We start from the raw sequence: 17,976 nt of genomic DNA on the forward strand, positions 1-17,976 counted from the left end.
TATGGTCACTCGATCTTCGACAAGGGAGCTAAAAACATCCAGTGGAAGAAAGACAGCATTTTCAACAAATGGTGCTGGCACAACTGGTTGTTAACATGTAGAAGAATGCGAATCGATCCATTCCTATCTCCTTGTACTAAGGTCAAGTCTAAGTGGATCAAGGAACTTCACATAAAACCAGAGACACTGAAACTTATAGAGGAGAAAGTGGGGAAAAGCCTTGAAGATATGGGCACAGGGGAAAAATTCCTGAATAGAACAGTAATGGCTTGTGCTGTAAGATCGAGAATTGACAAGTGGGACCTCATGAAACTACAAAGCTTCTGCAAGGCTAAAGACACCATCAATAAGACAAAAAAACCACCAACAGATTGGGAAAGGATCTTCACCTATCCTAAGTCAGATAAGGGACTAATATCCAATATATATAAAGAACTCAAGAAGGTGGACTCCAGAAAGTCAAATAACCCCATTAAAAAATGGGGCTCAGAACTGAACAAAGAATTCTCACCTGAGGAATACCGAATGGCAGAGAAGCACCTGAAAAAATGTTCAACATCCTTAATCATCAGGGAAATGCAAATCAAAACAACCCTGAGATTCCACCTCACACCAGTCAGAATGGCTAAGATCAAAAATTCAGGTGACAGCAGATGCTGGCGAGGATGTGGAGAAAGAGGAACACTCCTCCATTGTTGGTGGGATTGCAAGCTTGTACAACCACTCTGGAAATCAGTCTGGCGGTTCCTCAGAAAATTGGACATAGTACTACCGGAGGATCCAGCAATACCTCTCCTGGGCATATATCCAGAAGATGTCCCAACCGGTAAAAAGGACACATGCTCCACTATGTTCATAGCAGCCCTATTTATAATAGCCAGAAGCTGGAAAGAACCCAGATGTCCCTCAACAGAGGAATGGATACAGAAATTATGGTACATTTACACAATGGAGTACTACTCAGCTATTAAAAAGAATGAATTTATGAAATTCCTAGCCAAATGGATGGACCTGGAGGGCATCATCTTGAGTGAAGTAACACAATCACAAAAGAACTCACACAATATGTATTCATTGATAAGTGGATATTAGCCCAAAACTTAGGATACCCAAGATATAAGATACAATTTGCTAAACGCATGAAACTCAAGAAGAATGAAGACCAAAGTGTGGACACTGTGCACCTTCTTAGAATTGGGAACAAAACACCCAGGGAAGGAGCTACAGAGACAAAGTTCGTAGCTGTGATGAAAGGATGGACCATTTAGAGACTGCCGTATCCAGGGATCCGTCCCATAGTCAGCTTCTAAGCGCTGACACCATTGCATACACTAGCAAGATTTTGCTGAAAGGACCCAAATATAGCTGTCTCTTGTGAGACGATGCCGGGGCCTAGCAAACACAGGAGTGGATGTTCACAGTCAGCTATTGGATGTATCACAGGGCTCCCAATGGAGAAGCTAGAGAAAGTACCCAAGGAGCTAAAGGGATCTGCAACCCTATTGTTGGAACAACATGATGTACTAACCGGAACCCTGGAGCTCTTGTCTCTAGCTGCATATGTATCGAAAGATGGCCTAGCCGGCCATCAATGGAAAGAGAGGCCCATTGGACTTGCAAACTTTATATGCCCCAATATAGGGGAATGCCAGGGCCAAAAGAATGGGAATGGGTGGGTAGGGAAGTGGGGGGCGCTATGGGGGACTTTTGGGATAGTATTGGAAATGTAATTGAGGAAATTATGTAATAAAAAAAAAAAATAAAATGAGATAGCTTTAAAAAAAAAAAAAAAAAAAAAAAAAAAAAGAAATGGACAATTTCTAGACAGATACTAAATACCAAAGTTAAATCAGGATAAGATAAACCAAATAAACAGTCCCATCATTTCTAAAGAAATAGACGCAGTCATTAATAGTCTCCTAACAAACAAACAAACACACACCCAGGACCAGATGGGTTTAGGGCAGAATTCTATCAGACCTTCAAAGAATACCTAATACCAATACTCTTCAAACTATTCCACAAAATAGAAACAGAAGGAATACTATCCAATTCATTCTATGAAGCCACAGTTACACTGATACCAAAAACCTCACAAAGGCCCAACAAAGAAAGAGAACTTCAGACCAATCTCCCTTATGAATAACAATGCAAAAATACTCAATAAAATTCTTGCCAACTGAATCCAAGAACACATCAAAACAATCATTCACCCCAAACAAGTAGGCTTCATCCTAGGGATGCAGGGATGGTTCAATAGAAGGAAATCCATCAATGTAATCCACTACATAAACAAACTCAAAGAAGAAAAACCACGTGATCATTTCATTAGATGTTGGAAAAGCATTTGACAAAATTCAACAACATTCCTTCATATTAAAAATCTTCGAAAGATTAGGAGTTCAAGGCTCATACCTAAACATAGTGAAAGCAATATACTGAAAACCAGTAGCCAACATCAAACTAAATGGAGAAAAAAATTGAAGCAATCCCCATTAAAATCAGGGACTAGACAACAGTGCCCACTATCTATCTATTCATTATAGTACTTGTGTGTCTCCCTGGTAGGAATGATGGTATTATGCTTGATGAGAACATCCATGACTCCACCATCCCTTTCAATACCAAGAGAAAGAGAAGTGACATCAAAGAGCAGCAAATCCTGAATATTCTCAGACTTGTCTCCAGGTAGAATGGCTGCCTGGACAGCTGCATCATAATCAATAGCTTCATCAGGGTTAATGCTCCTATTCAGTTCTTTTCCATTGAAGAAGTCTTGCAGAAGCTTCTGAATCTTGGGGATTCTGGTCAGACTCCCACCAGGACAATATCATGGAACTGTATCATATCCAATTTGGCACCATGAAGAACTTTTATTTCAGGATCCAGAGTTCTATGGAACAGATCAACATTCAATTCTTCAACTTGAGCATGGGTAATGGAGGTATTGAAGTCAATTCCCTCAATCTCAATCTCAATACTGGCTTGGGTGATGGAAGGAAGAATATGCTTGGCCACTTCACAGGCAGCATGCAGATGGCTCCTGTTCTCACTGATGTCCTTCTTGCACTTTCCTTTAAACTCAGCAGTGAAATGGTTGGCCAATGAAATGGAGTGGTATAGCTGTGTCTTAAGGTATAACTATTCCAATTTTCTGAGAAATCACCAGATTTATTTAGATTGGTTGTACAAGTTTTTAATCCCACCAGAAATGGAGGAGTGTTCCCCTTTCTCCACATCTTCCCCAGCATGTGCTGTCCCATGAGTTTTGTTTTGTTTTGTTTTGTTTTGTTTGGGTTTTTTAAGCCATTCTGGTTGGTGTAAGGAGGAAGCTGAGTTGTTTTAATTTGCATTTCCATAATGACATCCTGAGTGAGGTAACCCAGACCCAAAGGACATGCATGGTATGGTCTCACTGATAAGTGGGTATCAGCCATAAAGCAGAGAATACCCATGATACACCCCACAGGACCAAAGAAGCTAAACAAGAAAGAAGGCACAAGTGTGAATGCTTGAATCATACTTAGAAAGAACAACATAGTTATAAGATGCATAGGGATGGAGAAATTGGGTGGGAGTGGAAAGGGGTAGGAGAATAAGGAGACAGGATCAGGTGTGGGGAGAGTCGGGAGAGAGTCCCAGAGGACCAGGAGAATGCACAAAAATTGGCAGCTGCCAGAGGTGGGGAAATTTTTAGGAAGTCTCAGAGACCTGAGATGAGGGAGGGTCCCAGGAGTCAATGCAGTGACATTAGCCAAGATGCCTAACAGTGGGAGTATAGAACCTGAAGGGACTACCTTCTGTAGCCAGGCAGGACCCCCAGTGGAGAGACAAGAACACCAACCCACCCACAAAACTTTCAACCCAAAATTTGTCCTGTCTAAAAGAAATGCAGGGACAAGGTTGGAGCAGAGATTGAGGTAATAGCCAATCAATAACCAGCCCAACCTGAAACCCATGTAATCACAAATGGCAATGGCAAGCACCAATCCCTAACACTATTAATGATATTCTGTTATGCTTGCAGACAGGAGCCTAGCATAACAATACAGCTACTATGGGTTGTGCTATTTTACTATTGCATTTATTTTATTAAGATTGATGAAGCAATATTTATCCTAAGTAGCCTCTTGGAAAACATCAATAACTAAGAATGTACAACACTGACATATTCAATAAGAATATTCACCAAGTCCTACAGGGGTATCTCTATCAAAGCCACACACATACCAAGGTTCAGGAACCATAGCAGATAAGGAGGCAGGAAGAATATAAGAGTAGAAGGATAGAGAAGGAAGCAGTGAGATGCTGTCTTCTGGATATGACATGGTGATAGCATTTATGAACACACAGAAGCTGTGGGTAACTACACAAGACCAAACCAGCCAAGATTCTAGGAATAGACTGAGAAGATGCTCTCCAGCTCCTCTCTCACTGAGAAGCTCTCTGCAGTGAGAGCTTCTGGGACACAGAGAATCATTCTTTCTTGATGCTATGGTGACTGATAGAGTCTCATGCTCCAGTGGATGCCCCACACCAATGCATGTATGGCACCCCTGATGAACTTAGTATATCATCAATTAAAAAAAACACAGAATTGGAAGGGAGATGGATTGAAAGATGTTGGGGAGTTAGGGAAAAGTAGGGATGAATATTATCATAGTTTGTTGTACATATGGATGAAACTCTCAAGAATAAAGAAAGATAATTTTTTTAAAAACTTACATAACCAAGATCCCTGCCCTGCACTGCTTGGCATTGCTGTATCTGCTCACTTTGGGGTATCAAGTCTTCCTTACACTTGAAGAGGATCCCTGGAAGGAAGAAAAATCATTCATGGAAAATGTTCAGCACAGTGAGGTGTGACTGACAACTAGACAAAACTGATTCTGTGCTCTTTATACATAACATCTGACCTCAGCCATAATAAACAGAAGTGACTGAGAGCAAACTGCACTACACACCAAGCGTAAGAAGCTCCAAGATCATGGCAAGGGTTTAAAGGGAGTGAGAGGGGACGGAATGTCCAGTGCTACAATGACTACTCCTGTCAACTCTCATCTCATCTGTATCCTGTTTCACCTGGGAGGTGGGCTTCTGGGCATGTCTATAGGGATCATCTAGATTACATTCATTGGTATGTGAAGACACCTCTTAATTGTGAACAGGACCATATCCTGGTCAGGAAACCCTGGACTGCACAGAATGGGAAAACTGAGCAGCTCTAGCAGCAACATTCATCACTCTCTGCTCCTGCCTGTGGGTTTGATGTGACACGCTGCCTCAAATTCCACAGCATAATGAACTACTACTCTCTTGAACCATGGCCAGAATAAACCCTTTCCCCTTGAGTTGCATTTCTCAGGGCATTTTTTTTACATTGACAAAAACTAAGATATCAGTGATACAAAACTCTAAGACAAAGAAAGGTAAGCAAGCTGGTGAATGTCTGAAGGCACAATGATTTTTTTTTTCAAGTAGAACAGTATAACCAGAAAGTGATATCAGCCTGGATGTTCACAAACAGGTAACTGGATAAGTAATGTGGTACTTATACACAATGGAATATTATTCAGCCATCTGAAACTCATTTTTAAGAAAGTAAAACTGGAAAATATACTGAGGTTAAATATATTTAAATGGATGTAAGTGCGAGAGAAAACAGGACACTGGAGGGATCTAAAGAATGGGTTTTATGGGGCAACAAAACACATGAAATATGAGAGTAGAGGGGGGACTATTAGGAAAAAGAAAATACAGGAAAAGGGAAGCATTGAAGAGGGAAGGAGGGAATTGGAAGAGATGGGAAGATGGAGAGGGTGAAGGGAAATGAGAGAGGAGGAAAGAAGAGGGGAAGAGGAGAAGAAGGAACAGAGGATAAGAAGATAGTGGAGGAGAAGGGAGGAGGAGAGGGGGAAAGGCAGAGGAAGAAGAAAAACAAGAAGACAAGAGGAAAGGAGGAAAGGGGAGGAAGGGGATAAGCAAAAAGAGGTGGAGAGAAAAGGAAGAAAGAGAGAGAATGGAGAGAAGAGGGATTACATCTGAATAATATTCTTTTCAGGGTTTCCTCAGAGCCAACTGGCATGGCCTTTATACCTATGCTAGGCAACATGAATAAAAAAATGAAAGGTAGGAAGTAAAAGGCATAATAAATACATATTTATAGATAGTTCTTTGTGAGGAGAAGACAGAAAAAATGGAGGATGGAAGGAGTGTGTAGAGGACAGAATGGCACTGGTGACATTCTCACCTCTGTGTGGGGAAGGATCTTAGATAAATTCTGTTGTTGCTGTGTTTCACTGCAGCCATTCAGGATACATACATTCTGTTTTAGAATTTAGTTTATATGAGTGTGGTATACATGTATATGAGCATGCTCATGTATGTAATATTATTTATGCCCATACATATGAAACCCAGAAATTGGCATTGAGCATCTTAGTCACACTCCAGCATCATGAACTCTAACCCCCTGGAACCATAAGTTCAAATAAACTCTTTTTTTCTAAAAGCTGCCTTAGACAAGGTGTTTCATCATAGAAACACTAATACATAGGGCCACACCCTTGGAGAAAAGTGGCCCCTGAGAAGCTATTACTGCCCCTTAGCAAGGAGAGGCTATGAGCTCCTCTCCCAACCATATTTATACTCAGGACTGTAAATTTTAAAATCTATTACTCAAATTTTTTAGGCCAAGCAGTCATAGTGCCCACTTTTAATCCCAGCACTTGGGAGGCAGAGGCAGGTAGATCTCTGAGTTCAAGGCCAGCCTGGTCTGCAGAGTAAGTTCCAGGACAGACAAAGGTATATAGTAAAATCCTGTTTTGAAAACCAAATAAAATTTTTAATATTTTATTGTTCTTTAGAGAAAAAAAACTAAATGTTTTCATAAGACACCAAAGTGTCAAAGAGCCTGAACTCCAGTCATGGTTAAAGACACATCTAAAGTGTCTCACTCTGTGTGAATTATCAGGACCTTTTCACATACTGTAACTGTGACAGTGTGTCTCCACTCTTTCAATTCTGTACTTCAAGCTGGGTATGGTCCTGTACACTTATGATGCCAGCAGTTGGTAAATTAGAGAAATGAGGAATGTTGTTCAAGGCTAGCAGTGAGTTTGAGACTAACCTGTACCACATAAGACCCTGTCTGCAAAGAAAAAAAAAAGAAAAAGTTGATCCAAAACCCACTCAATAACCTACTATTGAGTGCAGCAATGAATCAGTAAAGGAGTAAAAGGCGGCAAGATACTGCATACATGAAATGAAAGTAAGTTAGAGAACTTAGTTATTGGGAAAAAAAAGTTTTATGAGCAAATCAAAAACACAGCTCCCCTTGCCAATGCACTAAGACATTACTTTTGCAGTTGAAGTTTCCATGTCCTTCTGGATCCATTTGAAAGTCAGGAAGGCAGCCACAGATGTAGGAGCCTGGTACATTGGTGCAGACAGAATTCAGTCCACATTGTAATGGATCTTGGGTGCACTCATCAATATCTGCAATAAAAATCAAATACATAAAGAAATTCAGAGGAACAGGGAGAAATGCACACCCCAAGCCATCTGGGAAATCCTCTGCTCACCTTCACATGTCACGTCTAGGTCTTTGAAATGCAGCTGTCCATTGCTTGATGCAAAGCCAGGGTGGCAAGTGCAGAAGTAGCTCCCAATAGTGTTGGTACATGATGAGTTGAAAGGGCATGTGTCATCACACTCATCGATATCTGCACAGTGGAGAATGAGCATGAGGTTTGGAGTAATGGCTCAGTGGGAAAAGAGCTTGTGGTGTGAGCATAAGGACCTCAGTTCAACCCCCCCACCTCCCCGGAAGCCAGCTCCCTAGTTTCACCTCTGTTGTTATGATTTTAAAAAATACCTTGACGTGGAATGATTCCCAGGAGAGCCCCCACCAACTGGAGACATGTCCATGAGAAATTGTTTTCATTGTCTTAATTGATGGCACCAAGCCTACTGTGAGCTGGACCATTCCCTGGGTATGTGGTTCTCAATTGTATAAGAAAGATATCTCAGCATAAGCCTGTGAGCAAACCTGAAAATAAGCTAGCAAGAAACATTTTCCCATAGTATCTGCCTCCAGGTTTCTGACATGATCTCCTGCCCTGAGTTTCCTCAGTGATCACCTGTGACCTGGAAGTATACGCCAAATGAAACTTTTCTTCTCAAAGTTGCTCTTGGTCATGGTGTTTGTCACAGCAACAGATTGGAACTAGAACACATACCCACAGATCAAACTGACATGAGCAATTCCTCATTGAGATGTTCTTCCAAGATGATTCTAGATTGTGTCAGGCTAACAATCAAAACTAACCAAATGACATACAGATTCACACACACACAAACACACACACACACTTTGAAATCTAGGTTGGTTCTTGACTGTAACCAACAGGATGAGGTATTAGTGATGTTCTGAGTTCTCTAACCCCAGATTCAAACACCTGGCATATGATCCATTCTTCCTTTTAGAAACACATTTTTTAAAAAACAGGAACCATGTTATGAGGAAGCCCAAGTGTCACTATGGAAACTGGGTGTTTTAGTAGAGTTTTCAGCCAAATGAAATCAACTATTAATACATGACTGCTCGAGGATGTAGAGAAAGAGGAGCACTCCTCCACTGCTGGTGGGATTGCAAGCTGCTACAACCACTCTGTAAGTCAGTTTGCCAGTTCCTCAGAAAATTGGACATAGTACTACCTGAGGACCCAGATATACCACTCCTGGGCATATACCCAAAAGATGCTCCAATGTGTAATAAGGACACATGCTCCACTATGTTCATAACAGCCATGTTTTAAAAAGCCAAAAGCTGGAAACAACCCAGATGTCCTTAAACAGAGGAATGGACACAGAAAATGTGGTACATTTACACAATGGAATACTACTTAGCTATTAAAAATGATGAATTCATGAAATTCTGAGGCAAATGGATGGAACTAGAAAATACCATCCTGAGTAAGGCAACCCAAACACAAAAGAACACACATGGTATGCACTCACTGATAAGAAGATAGTAGACTGAAAGCTCCAAATACTGAAGATACAATTCACAGACTACATGAAGATCAAGAAGGAAGACTAAAATGTGGGTTCTTCAGTCCTTCTTAGAAGGAAAACAGACTCCTGGGCATATATCCAGAAGATGTTCCAACCGGTAAGAAGGACACATGCTCCACTATGTTCATAGCAGCCTTATTTATAATAGCCAGAAGCTGGAAAGAACCCAGATGCCCCTCAACAGAGGAATGGATACAGAAAATGTGGTACATTTACACAATGGAGTACTACTCAGCTATTAAAAGGAATGAATTTATGAAATTCCTAGGCAAATGGATGGACCTGGAGGGCATCATCCTGAGTGAGGTAACACAATCACAAAGGAACTCGCACAATATGTACTCACTGATAAGTGGATATTAGCCCAAAAACTTAGGATACCCAAGATATAAGATACAATTTGTTAAACGCATGAAACTCAAGAAGAATGAAGACCAAAGTGTGGACACTGTGCCTCTTCTTAGAATTGGGAACAAAACACCCATGGAAAGAGTTACAGAGATAAAGTTTGGAGCTGTGACAAAAGGATGGCATCTAAAGACTGCCATATCCAGGGATCCATCCCATAATCAGCTTCCAAACGCTGACACCATTGCATACACTAGCAAGATTTTGCTGAAAGGACCCAGATATAGCTGTCTCTTGTGAGACAATGCCGGTGCCTAGCAAACACAGAAGTGGATGCTCACAGTCAGCTATTGGATGGATCACAGGACCCCCAATGAAGGAGCTAAAGAAAGTACCCAAGGAGCTAAAGGGATCTGCAACCCTGTAGGTGGAACAACATTATGAACTAACCAGTACCCCAGAGCTCTTGACTCTAGCTGCATATGTATCAAAAGATGGCCTAGTTGACCATCACTGGAAAGAGAGGCCCATTGGACTTGCAAACTTTATATGCCCCAGTACAGGGGAACACCAGGGCCAAAAAGTGGGAGTGGGTGGGTAGGGGGGGAGTGTATTGGGGACTTTTTGGATAGCATTGGAAATGTAAATGAGGAAAATACCTAATTTAAAAAAAGAAAAAAGAAGGAAAACAGAATACTCACAGGAGCAAATATGGAGATAAAATGTAGAGGTAAAAGGTAGAGGTAAAAGGTAGTCCACTGTAAGCAAGGACAAATGAGACTGAAGGAAAAGCCATCCAGAGACTGTCCTACCTCATGATTCATCCCATATACAGTTACCAAACCCAGACACTATTGTGGATGCCAAGAAATGCATGCTGAAAGGAGCCTGATATAGCTGTCTCCTAAGAGGCCCTGCCAGAGCCTTACAAATACAGAGGTGGATGCTCACAGCCAACCATTAGACTGAGCACAGGGTCCCCAATAGAGAAGTTAGAGAAAGGACCAAAGGAGTTGAAAGGAATTGCAACCCCACAGGAAGAACAATATCAATCAATCAGTCCCTCAAGAGCTCCCAGTGACTAAGCCATCAACAAAGGAGTACACATGGCTCCAGCTGCATATGTTGCAGAGGATATCCTTGTCAGGCATCAATGGAAGAAGAGGTCCTTGGTCCTATGAAGGTTTGATAGATGCTCCAGTGTAGAGGAATAGAGGTCGGGGAGGTGGGAGTGGGTGGGTGAGTGAGTGGAGGAACACCCTCATGGAAGCAGGAGAAGGGATGATGGGATATGGGGTTTCTGGGAAGGGGGTAAACTGGGAAAGGGGGTAAGATTTGAAGTGTAAATAAAGAAAATATCCAATAAAAAAAAGAAGATATGCCAGCTGCTGTAGGCACAGTCCCTAGGGACACTAAATAAAACAGAAAAGGTAGTCCACTGTAAGCAAGGACAAATGGCAGTTGCTATAAGACATAATGTTTGAGATTAATTTACTAACCATTAATGAGTCCTCTACATAGCTGGGGACATTACCTGTACAATTCCCATCTGCCGGATGGCCAAGGGTCTGAAAAGTTGGCAAAGAGAATCCAGCTGGGCATGAGCAGCTGTAGGATCCCAGAGTGTTGATGCAAATGAAGGTGGGACCACAAAGAGTTGAATTTCTGGAGCACTCATCCACATCTAAACAGAATGTCAGAGTGAGACAGAACAATGACATGTGAACCAGGAAATTGTTAGCAGGTAAAGCTCTGGCTGTGACTAAATGCATTTCACATTATGGTATGGCCACAAGCTGGTAGAAACCAGGGAGTGGAATGTGGTGGCTTGAATAAGAATGACCTTCATAGACTCAGACATCTGGACACTTGGTCCCCAGTTAGTGGTGCTGTTTGGAGAGGTTCAGAAGAAACCTGCTGGAGGACTTGCTGGAGAAAGTGTGTCACTGATCGGGGTGGGGAAGTGTAGCAAGCTTTGAGAGTATATAGCTTCATCCTATTTTCTGTTTGCTTTCTCTGCTTGATATCTGTGTATGAGCTTTGTCTCTCAGCTTCCTGCTCCCGCTGTCATGTCTCCCACCCCTTGCCTTGCCTTCTACCTCTTGCCATGTTCTCACTCCATACTGAGCCCATCACTCTGAGCACATAGACTAAACTAACTCTGTCTTCCTCAAGGTGCCATTGGTTATGGTGTCCTTTTTTTCCACAGCTCAGAAAAATAACTAATACACTGTGGGGTTGTGAAGAAATGAAACCACATACACTTCACAGTACATATCCAATCCCAACACTCTCAAAATAAGGTGAGAGGCAGAGATAAGAGAATCTTCAGATTCCCATGGGCCAGGAAACCTGGTATACGCTGCAGTCAATAGTAAAGAGACCCTGTCTCCAACCAGGCAGGAGGCAAGGACTGACACACTGGCCTCTACACACATGCCATGGCATGCACACATGGAAGTGTGTTGCATCCCACACACTGAGGTCCTGAAAACCTGGCTAAGGTGGTGAGGGGATGAATAATGAATAGACACAGAGACGTGTGCAGAAAAGCTGAGGTTTGGTAAGCTATGCTCCCTCTGATGGAGTGGTACCACACAACAATCCAGAACCTCCATGAATTTGTTATCTACAGCACAGTGGGGGAGAGTTAGATAATCTTAGTAAGTAGGCAGCAGGCACCACAGCAGCAGAAATAAGAAAGACCCTGTCTCACTAGTGTGGAAGGCAAGAATTGACTCCTAAACGTTGTTCTCTGACCGAGACATATGCTCCAAGATGTGCACATGCCCACACTCATGGAAGGAAGAAGTAAGAGAGAGACAGGGAGAAGAGGAAAGGGAGGGAGGGAGAGAAGGAAACAGAGAGGGAGGGAAGGGGGAGGGAGGGAGGGAAAGAGAGAGAGGGAGGGAAAAGGAGAAGGGACAAGAGGGGAGGGAGGAATCTTGGCTTCAACTTTACAAATGAAAGTTTTAAACTCATCCTAAGTCCAAGGATGGACTTATCACCATCCTTTTAATAAATGTTATTTGAGTTACTGGTCAAAACCTCCACCTACCTTCACAAGATTCGTCCAGGCCCTGGAACATTGGCCCTCCTCCACTAGATTCAAGTCCTGAGTTGCACGTACAATAATAGCTTCCGAGAGTGTTGTGGCAGGTTGCATGTTCGGGGCAAACATCTCGAGTCACACATTCATCTTCATCTAAGGAGTTGGGGATAAAATTCAGGAGAATTACTATGTTCACAGCAGTCTAATTTATAATAGCCAGAAGCTGGAAAAACCCCAGATGTCCCTCAACAGAGGAATGGATACAGAAAATGTGGTACATTTACACAATGGAGTACTACTCAGCTATTAAAAACAATGAATTTATGAAATTCTTAGGCAAATGGATGGATCTGGAGGATATCATCCTGAGCGAGGTAACCCAATCACAAAAGAACTCACTGATAAGTGGATATTAGCCCAGAAACTAGAACACCCAAGATACAATTTGCAAAACACAAGAAAATCAAGAAGGAAGACCAATGCATGGATACTTCATTCCTCCTTAGAATAGCAAACAAAATACCCATGGAAGGAGTTACAGAGACAAAATTTGGAGCTTAGACGAAAGGATGGACCATCCAGAGACTGCCCCACCTGGGCGTCCATTCCATTATCAACCACCAAACCCAGACACTATTGCATATGCCAGCAAGATTTTGCTGAATGGACTCTGATATAGCAGTCTCTTGTGAGGCTATTCCAGTGCCTGGCAAATACAGAAGTGGATGCTCATTGTCATCTATTGGATGGAACACAGGGCCCCCAATGTAGGAGCTAGAGAAAGTACCCAAGAGCTGAACGGGTCTGCAACCCTATAGGTGGAACAGCAATATGAACTAACCAGTATCCCCAGAGCTTGTGTCTCTAGCTGCATATGTAGCAGAAAATGACCTAGTCAGCCATCATTGGGAAGAGAGGACCCCTTGGTCTTGCAAACTTTATATGCCCTAGTACAGGGGAATACCAGGGCCAAGAAGTGGGAGTGGGTGGGTAGGGAAGCAGGGCAGGGGGAGCGTATCAGGGACTTTTGGGATAGCATTTGAAATGTAAATGAAGAAAATATCTAATAAAAAAATTGAAAAAATGCAGGAGAATTCAAGTGAGGGAGTAAGAAGTGAAGAATACATACTGAAAATGCACTCTGTGTGCTAACTGGTAGCTGACAAGGTGAAGGCTTTCCCAGTACACATGCGTTCTCTTTTTTCCTTGGCAATATAGTAAAAATGGCTATCTTGCCGAAAGCAATCTACAGAGTCAGTGCAATCCCCATCAAAATTCTTCAGAAGGTTAAAAAAAAGCAATTCCCAAATTCATTTGGAATAACAAAAAACTCAGGATAGTGAAAACTATTCTCAACAATAAAAGAACTTCTGGGGGAATAAGCATTGGGGACTTTAAGCTGTACTACAGAGCAATAGTGGGAAAAAAACTGCATAGTATTGGTACAGTGACAGTCAGGTAGATCAATAGAATAATAGAATTGAAGACCCAGAAATGAACCCACACAGCTTCCTTCACTTCATCTTTGACAAAGGAGCTGAAACCATCCAGTAGGGAAAAAAAAAAAAAAGACAGCATTTTCAACAAATGGTGCTGGTTCAGCTGGTGGTTAGCATGAAGAAGAATGCAAATTGATCCATTCTTACCTCCTTGTACAAAACTCAAGTCCAAGTGGATCAAAGACCTACATATAAAACCAGATACACTGAAACTAATAGAAAAGAAAGGGCAAAAGAGCCTTGAACACATGGACACAGGGGGGAAAGTTCCTGAACAGAACACCAATAGCTTAATGCTCTAAGATCACGAATTGACAAATGGGACCTCATAAAATTGCAAAGATTCTGTAAGGCAAAGGACACTGTCAATAGGACAAAATGGTAACCAACAGATTGGGAAAAGATCTTTACCAACCCTACATCCAATAGATGGCTAATATCCAGTATATACAAAGAGCTCAAGAAATTAGACTTCAGAGAGCCAAATAACCCTATTAAAAATGGGGAACAGAGCTAAACAGAATTCTCAATTGAGGAAACTCAAATGACCAAGAAGCACCTAAAGAAATGTTCAACACCCTTAGTCATCAGGGAAATGCAAATCAAAACAACCTTGAGATTCCACCTCACACCAGTCAGAATGGCTAAGATCAAAAACTCAGGTGACATCAGATGCTGGTGAGGATGTGGAGAAAGAGGAACACTCCTCCATTGTTGGTGGGATTGCAAGTTTGTACAACCACTCTGGAAATAAGTTTGTCAGTTCCTCAGAAAATTGGACATAGTACTACCTGAGGACCCAGATATATCATTCCTGGGCATACACCCAGAAGATGCTTCAACATGTAATAAGAACACATGTTCCACTATGTTCATAGCAGCCACATAGATATATATATAGATATATAGATATAGATATATAGCCAGAAGCTGGAAACAATCCAGATGTCCTTTCACAGAGGAATGGATCCAGAAAATGTGGTACAGTTACACAATGGAGTACTATTCAGCTATTAAAAATGATGAATTCATGAAATTCTGAGGCAATAGGATGGAACTAGAAAATATCATCCTGAGTGAGGTAACCCAATCACAAAAGACCACACATGGTATCCACTCACTGATAAGTGGATAGTAGACCAGAAGCTCAGAATATCCAAGATACAATTCATAGACCACATGAAGATCAATAAGAAGGAAGACCAAAGTGTGGATACTTCAGTCCTTCTTAGAAGGGGGAACAAAATACCCATGAGAGGAGACAGTGAAACAAATTGTGGAGCAGATACTGAAGGAAAGGCCATCCAGAGACTGCCCCACCTGGGAATCCATCCTATATACAGTCACCAAACCCAGACACTATTGTGGATGTCAACAAGTGCTTGCTGACAGGAGCCTGATATAGCTGTCTCCTGAGAGACCCTGCCAGAGCCTTACTAATAAAGAGGCGGGTGCTTTCAGCCATCCATTGGACTGAGCACAAGGTCCCCAATGGAGGAACTAAAGAAAGGATACAAGGAGCGGAAGGGACTTGCAGCCCCATAGGAGGAACAACAATATGAACCAACCAGTACCACCAGAGTGTCCAAGGACTAAACCACCAACCAAAGAGTATACATGGAGGGACCCATGGCTCCAGCCACATATATAGCAGTGAATGACCTTGTCAGACACCAATGGTAGGAGAGGCCCTTGGTCCCGTGAAGACTCGATGCCCCATAGTAGGGGAATGCCAGGACAGGGAAGCAGGAGTGGATGGGTTGGTGAGCAGGGGAAGGAGGGTGGGATAGGGGGTTTTCAGAGGAGAAACCAGGAAAAGGGATAACATTTGAAATGTAAATAAAGAAAATATCTATTTAAAAAGAACAACAAAAAGTGTGGGAAGAGACAGAAGGGAGAACTAGAGGGCCAAGAGAATGAATGGAAAACAGCAACTAGGAAGAGTATTTGTGGAGGTCATCTCTAGGACATGCTAGAGACCCAGGATGGGAAGACTCCCAGGAATCTATGGGATTGACCTTAGCTAAGCCTTCTAAGTGTGGGGATATGGAATCTGAAGTAACCACCTCATGTAGCCAGGCAGGATCCCCGGGGTAGGGATAAGGGTACACACCCACCCATAAAACGTTTGACCCCAAATTTGTCCTGTCTAAAGAAATTCAGGGACAAAGATGGAGCAGAGAGTGAGGGAATGACCAACCAATAACTGGTTCATGGAGACGTATCCCAAGGGCAAGCACCAATCCTTGACACTATGGAGATACTCTTACTTTTTCAGACAGGAGCCTAGTATAACTGTCTTCTGAGAGGCTCCTCCTAGTACCTGACTAAAACAGATACAGAGGCCCACAGCCAAATATTAGATGGATCTCAGGGAGTCTTATGGAAGAGTTGGGGGGAGGATTAAGGGCCTCAGAAGGGATAGGGGTTCCACAAGAAGACCAACAGAGTCAACTAACCTGGATCCTTAGGGACGCTCAGAGACTGAGCTACCAATCAAAGAACATAAATGGGCTGGACCTAGACCCTCTGCAAGTTTGTAGCAGATGTACAGTTCTGTCTTCATGTGGTCCCCCAACAACTGGAGTTGGGGGAGGGCTGTTTCTAAAGCTGTTGCCTGTCTGTGGATCACATTCTCTAAATGGGACTGCCTTGTATAGCAAAATCTGGAGAGGATGCACCTAGCCCTGCAAAGACTTGATGTGACAGGCTGAAAGGATACCTTCTCAGAGGAGAAGGGGAAGGAGGGATACAGGATGGACCATGTGAAAGGGAAAACAGGAGAAGGGAGCAGCAACTGAAATGTAAAGGGAATAAATAAATTAATTAATGGAGAAAAACAAAAGTCTCAAGGGACAGCACATGCTGGCAAGGATGTGGAGCAAGGGGAACACTCCTCCATTGCTGGTGGAAATACAAACATGTACTTCTACAATGTGGTGGTTTCTCAGAAAAGTAGGAATAGTTCTACCTCAAAAAACAGCTATACCACTCTTAGGCATATATTCAAAATATCCTCCACTGTCCCTAAAGGAAATTTACACAACTATGTACATATCAACATTATTTGCAATAGTCAATGTAGCTGTAGTTGATTAATCCACTCTAATCTCTCCAGCAGTGTTCCTCACTACCTGCCCCAATGTTTGGCTTCTCGAATGAAAGACACACACACACACACACACATAGACTTATATTTAATATGCCTTAATTAGCTCAATGGCTGGGCTACTTTATCTTCCACGTTGCTAGCATACTTTCCTCTCCAGTATTCCTAAATTATTACTTACTAAAACCTATATTCCATCCTAGCTGCCCCATACCCAGGCATGTAGTCCTCCTAAACTCTTACATGTTGGCTGTCTCTCTGTTCTACATTTCTCAGGCCAAGTCCCACCTCTGCCTCCCTGCCCAGCCACTGCCCACTGGCAACTTTATTTACCAATCAAAGCCAACTGGGTTCAGGGACCCTCAGCATCTTACATACAGACATGTAGATTCCTGTGTGGTTTTAGAAACCCAAATAACATAATGCAAACGTTAAACTAAATCCACAGCAGCCAGAAACTGGAAACAATCAGATAGTCCTCAACTGAAGAATGGATAAAGAAAATGTGACTCATTTACACAATGGAATACTACTCAGCTATTAAAAACAAAGACATCATGAATTTTGCAGACAAATCAATGAAACTAGAAAACTTTATCCTGAGTGAGGTAACACAGACCCAAAAAGATATGTGTGGTATGTTCTCTCTTACAAGTGAATATTAGCCATAAAGTACAGGATAACCATGCTACAATCCACAGACCCAAAGAAGCCAAATAACAAGGAAGGCCCACGGGAGGATGCTTGAATCTTTCTCAAAAGAGGAAATAAAATAGACATTAGAAATGTATGGAGGAAGGAACTGGCTTGAAGAGGTGATGGCAAGGAGAACAGAGCGGGGGTATCAGGTGTAGAGAGAGAGAAAGGAAATCAGGGGCGGTGGTGGCACA

The 17,976-nt window shown here is 42.3% G+C and overlaps 1 protein-coding gene across 1 annotated transcript in view; it reads right to left on the bottom strand.

Annotated features, from left to right (window-relative positions):
- The window catches only part of Adgre1 (adhesion G protein-coupled receptor E1), a 117,600-nt gene that overhangs the window by 74,742 nt on the left and 24,882 nt on the right, over positions 1-17,976 (bottom strand). The window contains exons 6-10 of the mRNA XM_021186488.3: positions 12,485-12,631; positions 10,961-11,110; positions 7,584-7,724; positions 7,360-7,497; positions 4,726-4,814 (exon numbers count right to left, since the gene is read on the bottom strand). Of these exons, the coding sequence (XP_021042147.3) occupies positions 4,726-4,814; positions 7,360-7,497; positions 7,584-7,724; positions 10,961-11,110; positions 12,485-12,631 (665 nt within the window). The remainder of the gene's footprint in view (positions 1-4,725; positions 4,815-7,359; positions 7,498-7,583; positions 7,725-10,960; positions 11,111-12,484; positions 12,632-17,976) is intronic.

The sequence above is a fragment of the Mus caroli genome, unplaced genomic scaffold (genome assembly GCF_978045245.1).
Source record: "Mus caroli unplaced genomic scaffold, Mus_caroli_1 scaffold_18, whole genome shotgun sequence".
NCBI lineage: Eukaryota > Metazoa > Chordata > Mammalia > Rodentia > Muridae > Mus > Mus caroli.